Raw genomic sequence first — 8,780 nt, 5'->3', positions numbered from 1 at the left:
TGCCAAATGCCTCAATAGCTTTATGGATAAGAAATGGGATGGCATTGCCTTAGGCCTGGGGTACTCTCTTCATTCACTTCTTATGGGGCCCTTGTGCCTCATCAAGAAGCTCTTCATGTTTCCTTATGCTCTGCTCCTAAAACATCAAATATTTTAGGTTGATTTACTTAAAACTCTTATTTCCTTGTAAGTTGTGTGTGCTGACACCAACCTGTACATTGTCTTAAACTCCTAGTTTTCACTCAGCTCAAAAAGCCTATAAGGAATTTCTCGTGGAGTGGGCTAGATGGTTCGCAAGACACCTGAGCCTGGGTGGCTTGGGAGAATTTGATCCTCTCTACTCAAGAAGGGGGCCTCAATATCATTGATCTAGATTTGTTGTGCAGGTCCTTGCTTTGCAAGTTTGCAGTCAGGGGACTTTTGCTAGGACATGATTCTTGGAAAGAATCGTTTGATGCATATATTCGTGCTCTCCTTTCTGGGTGGGGATGGATGCTACCAGTTGGATTCTTACATCAGCACATCTCAGGACTCCTTCCTCCCCTGAAAACTTGGGGCAGGTTTAGTAGTAATCTCTAGAGAGTCTCCCCTTCCCATGAATAAAAAGCCAGAAGAGGGAAACTTTCTGTTCTTAAGGGAACTCCAGATACTCCTCCAAAAAGGTCTCTGAATCTCCAACATGAAGCTCTCCCAATGAGCTGTAGATGGTTTCCAGTATTGTAAAATTTGTTAGCCTTGCCCATTCTCCAAGCTACCTCAAAGGTTATGAGCGTCCCCTGTAGGAGTATCTCCCATTGCCCGTCCTCTCACCAACACACACACACACACACACACACACAGAAAGAGAGAGAGAGAGAGAGAGGTTTCTTACCTTCGAATGTGCTGTGAATGCAGGTTTCTTTGTTGCTGATATAATCATGGCAGCTACGACTGGTTATGCAGTCACATTATGTTTGGGGCCCTTGCTTCCTGTTGCTGGACGTTGGCTGGCCTCACCTCATGTCATCCGGTTTCTATTCTATTTGAGCATAGGTTCAGCAGCCGTTTCCTCGCAGATGTTTCCCTATAGTGGAGCTGCTCCCAAGAGGGTTCTACTGCAGCATACCTTACAAACAGAAGGTATGCACATACTGACTCTTGCAGGGAATTCTGGTTACCTTGCGTTTTCTGCTAGATTTTATTGGAAATTCCCTGCTTGTTTGTGGCTCCTGCTTAGTATTTCTTCCTGATGCAACCAAGTGCCAGGTTTTTGTTCCTTTTTTCCTTGCTAATACTTCACAACAGATACCTCATTCTTTCCCACCAAATCATTAGAGGAGAAGATTGTTGAAGATACCTAATCCGTAAAATAATAGAGAGGAATCGAATCTAATTCCTAGATGGTACTATGACATCGGTAAAGAAGATCAAGTTATGCATGAACCCTCAGCAACTGAGTGTTGAACATATGCAAGAACATTTCTTAGTGGCAGGAAGCCATGATAAAAATCTGGAACAAGTATCCATCGGTAATAGATGGTCCTACGATGTTAAAGCAAATAATGGTTGAACTATTGAGAAGTACAAGCCCAAGTTGATTAAGATTATGCTCAGAGTGAACATATAGACTATGATGAAAGCATTGCACCCATAGCCAGCACAACACATTTAAACTGATTGTAGATCTTGCCACATATGACAAGTGGCTGCTGAATGGGTAGCTGCCAATCGATGGTGGAAGGCCAACTCAAACAATTTGAAGATCCATCTGTCGCTTGAGAGAGAGAAGCAGAGAGAAGGGAGGGATTGAGAGGGGAGAGATGCGGGAAGGGAGGGGCTGAGAGAGAGGAGGCGAGGGGCTGAGAGGAACGGAGGGGGCAAGGGCAGTGGGGGAGCAAGAGAGGGGTGGAGGGGGCAGGAAGCGGTGGAGGAAGGGAGGGGCGGGGGGTGGATGGGGGGTTTGAGGCAGGGGCAGCGAGAGGGAAGGGAGGCGGGGGAGAGGAGGCAGGGGGGGAGAAGGGAGGCAGGGGGCAGCAGGGAGGGACAGCGCCGGCAGGGGGGGAGCTGCAGTTCAAAACTTCAGTGCCCTTAGCACTTTTAAAAAGGCAAACTTGTTTTGTTATGTCGAAGTCATATCATTTGCAGTGCAGACAGGTGAAATGTATTCTAGATATGTGTTAGTCAGGTTAGCATGTTTTACATGTTTTTTAAATTTCCATTTAAAGCTATTATAATTCTACTTTAGTTTCAACTCTGTTGCACAATTAGTATCCAACCAGGGGGTCTTGTTATTGGCCTACTTTTTGCAGGAAATCAGATATTGAATTCACATTACAATCTTGCTGTTTTTGACGCAAACTCATTGCCATTTATCTCCAAGAATATACCAGCAGTATCAGATATCTTGAAGATTGGGTCCAGCTTAGAAGGAGACACAACAGAAAGATCTCCCAGTGGCACCTGGATGGTATGTGACCTTTTGCTTTGCTTTTCGGAAGTTGCTACAATGTCCACTTAAAATCATTGTTTGTGCTTTCATCTACGTGGGCTCCGGTCTACATGCCATACTAATTAGTCTTCAATTTTGTTTTTGCAATGGACATTAGGTAGGTAGTTGGCATCTGGCCAGCTAGTTGCCCTGTTATTTTTGCTTCCTTGAAACCTCAACCCTCTCGTTATTTTTACTTAAGTTATCTTAATGGCCTGCTACTTGCCCTTGAAACCTCAACCCTCTGGCTTTAAGTTTTTATCTTAATGACTCTCATTTATATTAACTAACGAGTGTGTAACTCTCTAAAGTATTTACATGACATACTACTTGTCATCATCGATGTTTGAATTTAAAAACTTTTGATAATTACTTGTTCTGAAGCTGTGGTGGGAACGAGTTCTCTCCTTACTATTTTGATGGACAACCACACATCCTTCCAGTGGAGATTGCAGCAATGCTAACATTTGAACCCCTATTCTCATCATTGATAGTATAATAGCATATACCCGTGACAAATCATACATCTTGGCATCCCATACCTATCATCTAGGTAAATTCATTTAGCATCAATTATCAGGATATGACTGATAGAATGCCTCCATCACAGGAGACTCATCTGATTGCGAGAGAGAAAATAAAAACCATAAATATATTTTCAAGAGAAATCTCCAGTAAGTTTTGTACTACAGGCGTTTGGGAGCTAGTGCTATGTAAAGATGATCACTTTACTTATAGCCAGATTGGTGGTGTGATCAAAGGGAAAATTAACCAAGGTAGAAGAAACTGCACACATATGTCAATCATATCCTTGGAAAAGGTGAGATGCTTGAAGCCTTTGTGTCTTAGTGTAGGTAAAAAGGGGCAGATAAAGGTGCCTGCGACACGCACGCATGTACATACGTACGTACGTATGTACAGATAGCAAGGACTGGCTACTACATCTCCACTGATGTCATCAGCACCCAACAGTGGGTGTAATCATAGTGTTAACATATGCTTTCACACATAGAAATCCACATACCCACACATACTTGAGCAACCATTTATTCTAAGGTCTTCATACTCATATGATAAAAAGAATATTGTTTTCTTCACATTGAATCAAACCTTCCTTTGCCTATCGTAATACTTTCATTATCTCAAAAGGATGTTCTCATGTACCATTTGTTTAGTCCATGGCCTATTGGTATAGGTAAGCATTTCATTATGTTGGAATTCTGATGCATTCTTCGATAATATCCATAGAATCCCATACTACTACACCTGGCTTGGAATAAAATCCTAATTATAGATGAATCATGAATGATCATTGATAATAGATTATAACTTGCCAAGTAGCATACAAAAGGAAATCCATACGAGACAAGGCTCAAGCCTCTGAGATCAACTTGAGCCTTGTCAAATTTCTCTTCACCCCCAAAAAATATGATTAATGTGACTTGCTGGTTGGGGAATGGCATAGGGAATGTTCCCCCAAACGTTCCATAGACATTCCATAGCCGATCCACAAGACAAGCACTCCATAGACATTATGGAGTGCTGCTCCACAGGACAGGCACTCCATAAACATTCCATCACCCTTTCTAAAGAAAACACCGTTCCAACGTTCCACAACTAGGGAACGACATTCCCTAGTAACTATGGCTGTGAGGCCTCTCGGAAAGGGGAATACATCTTTCTTTTTCTCTGGATTGGTTACAACAGCCTCGTTTTGTTTCTGCATGATTTTGCATGAGGCTTACATAGGATTTTATCATGTTTGTATGGAATTTGGTCATGCTTGATAGAAGTCACTCCCCCCCCCCCCAAAAAAAAAATAAAATAAAATAAATAAATAAACAAATAAACAAATAAAAAATCAATGGAATAAAATCACATAGATTGAGTGACTATGCCAAAAAATTAGTCAATGGGACTTTTTTCTTCTTAAAAGATTTTGTGAGGAGGGAGAAGCATGAAATTTTGCAGACCTGCTTAGAAATGCAGATGTAGCTCAGAAGTCTTTCTGAGAGTCCTTCATAATGCAGATTACAGGGAGGGAAGGATGCATTTTGCCAAACCTTGGAAATGTGATAGGACTATTGAGCAAGAACAAGAACAAGATTTTAGGCCCCCCCCCCCGCCCCAAGATTTTAGCCCCCCCCCCCCCCCCCGGGGCCCCCATCCGGCCTCCTCTCCTCCCTCCCGTCGATTATGTGAGAACTGTTTTCCCCCCCCTCAATAGAGATATATGTATATGGTATTTGTATTGTGTTAAAAGTTAGCTTTTTACATGCCATTAATTATTATGCCGGTGCATGCTAATTGCTTTCTTGTTTGATACACACTGCACAGGCATTGTATCCGATATCCTACCTTTTCACAGAATCTTATAGGTTTTCAGCAGAGAGCAGTGATGTTCTCAGGAACCAACCACACCTTCCACACATTGCTCTTCAGCATGTCGAACAAGGAAGGACAGCAACGAGCCGGCGAGCATACCTTGAACTTGACCTGGGGTTAGTGCTGTCAGATTTTTTGCAGGTCCCATGCTCTTTACCATCCAGATGGTGCGCACATAATTTTTTTTCACTGTGTGCAGTTCACTTGAGGAAGTTTGGGTGGCTGTCATAAATGTAACTGGGCCTCTTCTCCAATGGTCTTTCTCGGGCAAGCAATTACCAGGTGAATGGAAGCCAAATAAAGTTATGACTGATCTCAGTAATACTTTGCAGGCTTTTAAAATCATGCATCATTGGACTTTTAAGTTTCTGGTGAAAAAAACATTGTATGTTTCTTTGGTTGCAGCTCCAGAGACAGCAGATGGAGGTCCGTTATCATATATATGCAGATTAAGTGGCAGAGACACAGGTGAAAACTGGAAGTTCTGGCTAGAGGTGAGTCTCGATCTTCTCAACAGCGTAGTGGGAATTATTGCATACCAATGCACAAGCTTGTTGGCATCGTAAAATGGCTCCATTATAAACACAAGTAGTTTCTCAAGGAAGCCTTTAAGTCACCACATAGTGGCCCCAGGTGGTTAGAAACAGGTGTTTTGTTAGCAAGTTTTTATTGCTAGAACCTCAAGTAAATTTCATGGGCTGGTTTATAAACTTTATGCATTCTAGAACTACAAACACTAATTCCTGGTGCCTCCAATGAATCCCTTAGATTTCACTTGGGAAACTGAACTGCTTGAGGTGGCGCTTTCGGCGTCAACCTTGGATTTTTCCTAGCTCTCTTGCATGAGCTCGGGTTTTCCTTTCAAGGTGTTTGTTTTCTCAGGCTTGCATGATGTACTCCTCCGCTCTTGGAGCTTGCATCATAAGTAATAGAAGTCTTTTCTTTTAAAAAAAAAGGGAAATTAAGAAATACACATGTCATTCAGAATTCCACACAAGGGATAGGTTACAGACAAAGAGCGGATTCTGGCATCCAATGGGATGTGAATGAGGTACACCCCCTACTTGGGCTGATCCCAAGTATATTTCTTTATTAAAATGATGCAAGGCTTCATTACACAATAGCAATTCAGATCCTCAGGCTGAACCCAAGGAAATCTAGAAGTACTAAAACATACATATACATTCCGATGTATTACAATGGTGTCACCAAGAAATGGAAATGGGAGATGGGAACCAAAGTGCCACTAGCCGAAGATAAAGGCCCAAAATTCCTCCGAGTAGAGACCAATCTCAGCAAAACATCAGGGATGAGTTCTTTAGAATCATTGTATTGACACCAATCTCTTCTCAAGCTCTGAGATACATAAAATTCAGATTAGAAACAGTTAGTGTTAGAAACAGTCAGTATTAGAAATTCTAGTTGGAAAATCTCTAGGAGTCAATGCTCTCAAACCAAACATGCTCATTTTTCTCAGAACTCAGAGAAAGTAGGTTAGAAATAATAGGAAATAGTTGAAACGACTTCCAACTTCACTAATGTGAAGTCTACCTCATGCCCTAGCTTTCGACATCCTGTCACTGATGTGACTACTATCTGGATATTGAAGATCCATCACCATACTGTAGATGGTGTAAACAAGACTGTACTGAAGACGGCGAAGTAAACTAGAATGAAGATCATAAAGTCATCACACTGAAGGTGACATAGGATAAACTGAAGACAGCAATAAAATTGAGATCATAGTAGGCGAGGAGTTTCGAAACGCCAAGTTTTGAAACACGTTTCGGGGCAAACCCGAAACATCTGTAAAACGTTTCATACATAATAGGGTATTTTATTTTTCCAAAAAAAGTAAAATATTTTAGAGGTGACATACCTATTGAAGGTGACATACTTAAGGAAGAAAGGTTGCAAGTAATGATGTGGAGGCACCTATCTAGTTTGCCTCCTCACATGCAGTCACATGTGTGGGTTTTGGCCTTGGTAAAGCATATTGATTTGCAAATCCTATCAATACATTGTCCCCATCTGACCTTAATGAATATTCCCTATTTCCAGATGTCTTCCTAGCATATGGTACTTTTGCAGACCTTGATATGAGTTGGATATGATTCCTCCCTCCAACGCTCATACTTTTGTCATATTTTTGAACCAGGGGATGCTCTTGAGAATGAAAAGAAAGAGAAAACTGACTCTTAAGTAGTCATTGCAATGTTGAAAGCACTTCCTCAGTTGATTACTTCTCATGTTCAATTCACAAGAGTTGTACTTCATAGCTTTGTGGGTTTTGTCATTGACGGTTTATCATTGCATAGTGGGCAAATCCTATCCATTTATTTTGTGCACATTGTCCCAGTTTGATCTGAATAAGGATTTCCCATTCCTAGACATCTTCTTTCTGCACATGGTGATTTTAGGGTTTATGCCAAATGGTTCCAAGCATATGGGATCAAGGGCCAAGGCATATTAATTTACTTTTGCAGACCTTGATAAAAGTTGCATATGATTGCATATCCACCACTCATACTTTTTTTGTTGTACGAACCGGGGGATGTTCTTGAGAATGAAAGGAAAGAGAGGAGATCTTTCAAGTTAGTAATTTGTGATGTCGGAAGCATTTCCTCGGTAGATTACTTTAGTATTCTCAGGTTTATGTGATTATTCTGTGCAGGCAAATGAATCAACTGCTTTGAGAGTGGATTTAGCTGTTCTTGACCAGCAAGTAACTGAAAATACACAAAAGTTGGTTAATCTTTTCCCCTCATGGACTGCTATTATTGCTGCTTCAAGTTATTTATCATCATATTCAGTATAGCTGCGGATTTTTTATATCTATTGTATTTCAGCATTTAAGATGTCTGCAGCAATCAGAATTGAGGGCATTTTTTGGAGGCCATTGTTTTAATTCCAACTGGCAGCAGATTCTTTTACCAAAGCAATTGTTATATACGTTTGCAGCATTATTTTTATTCCGTTAAAGGAAGATACCCGAGCAGGGTTTTATATACGGAGCAAAGCTAACTTATACATTCTGTATGCCTGTCACTTGGCCTGAAAATTTTCTTTGGCATCACACAATTCTTGCTGAGTTGAAGGCTGGTGGCTGGTTGGTAGACATTGGTTAAGTCACCATCAACTTTTAAGTAATAGTCCTTGCGGTACTAAAGCCTTTTGATTCTGTTGCCATTTTGTCCGCTTTTTTTTTCAATACGAGTGCACATTTAGAGGAGAGGTACCTGCGTAACTAAATAAGTAATATGTTCAATCGGATCTATGTGAACAAAGTAGAAAAAGGAAGAGGGCTCTTTATAAACATCAACTTCAGTATAGATAGCTGACTATCACAAGGGACTCAGATTTATGCTTAGATTTACTTGAAGTCATCCAATACCAATAACTTCGGCATCTTTGCAAAATTTTCCCCTAAGATTGGCGTTGTTAATGCCCATCCTCGGCTCAGACTAAATTCCTGCTTACGAAGTTTTTTTTGCACTTAATGGGACCATGCTATCACATCAATTAGAGGTTTTGATGCCTATGGTGCAGCTCTTTCAAAAGCAAGCACTATGCAGGATATGGAACCCAAGTCATGCAACGCCTATGGTGCAGCTCTTTCAAAAGCAAGCACTATGCAGGATATGGAACCCAAGTTCTAGATTAATAATAATCATCAAGCTAGCAACCCTTTCAAACTAGCAAGTCCTTTACATGCCATCAAACAAAAGGACTATAATGTAAGCCACCAGCAAATGGCTAACAAAAGGTAGTTATCCTTACAAAAGAAGTGCATATCATGTCTTGTAATTTTCCAAGGAAGTTCGACAAAACTCAAATGGCCTTTAAGAGGAACCTCAAAAAGCACTCTTTACATGGATGCATATGTATCTTTTTCTCTCAAAAAATAAAAATAATGTTTAGGGAGGTC

The 8,780-nt window shown here is 40.9% G+C and overlaps 1 protein-coding gene across 2 annotated transcripts in view; it reads left to right on the top strand.

The window, feature by feature from the left end:
• Positions 1-7,963, top strand: part of LOC147891173 (Zn-dependent exopeptidases superfamily protein) — a 114,560-nt gene extending 106,597 nt beyond the window's left edge. For both annotated transcript variants that reach the window (XM_087389321.1, XM_087389322.1), the window contains exons 16-21: positions 895-1,119; positions 2,289-2,446; positions 4,805-4,968; positions 5,052-5,134; positions 5,258-5,346; positions 7,527-7,963. In XM_087389321.1, the coding sequence (XP_087245447.1) occupies positions 895-1,119; positions 2,289-2,446; positions 4,805-4,968; positions 5,052-5,134; positions 5,258-5,346; positions 7,527-7,670 (863 nt within the window). In that variant the 3' untranslated portion in view covers positions 7,671-7,963. The remainder of the gene's footprint in view (positions 1-894; positions 1,120-2,288; positions 2,447-4,804; positions 4,969-5,051; positions 5,135-5,257; positions 5,347-7,526) is intronic.
• Positions 7,964-8,780: the final 817 nt, after the last annotated feature.

Source organism: Dipteris shenzhenensis, chromosome 18, assembly GCF_047967505.1.
Source record: "Dipteris shenzhenensis isolate YYH24624 ecotype China chromosome 18, Dip_SZ_1.0, whole genome shotgun sequence".
Taxonomy (NCBI): Eukaryota; Viridiplantae; Streptophyta; class Polypodiopsida; order Gleicheniales; family Dipteridaceae; genus Dipteris; species Dipteris shenzhenensis.
Note: the sequence above shows the minus strand (reverse complement) of the source record. Positions and strands in the feature narration are given on the sequence as shown.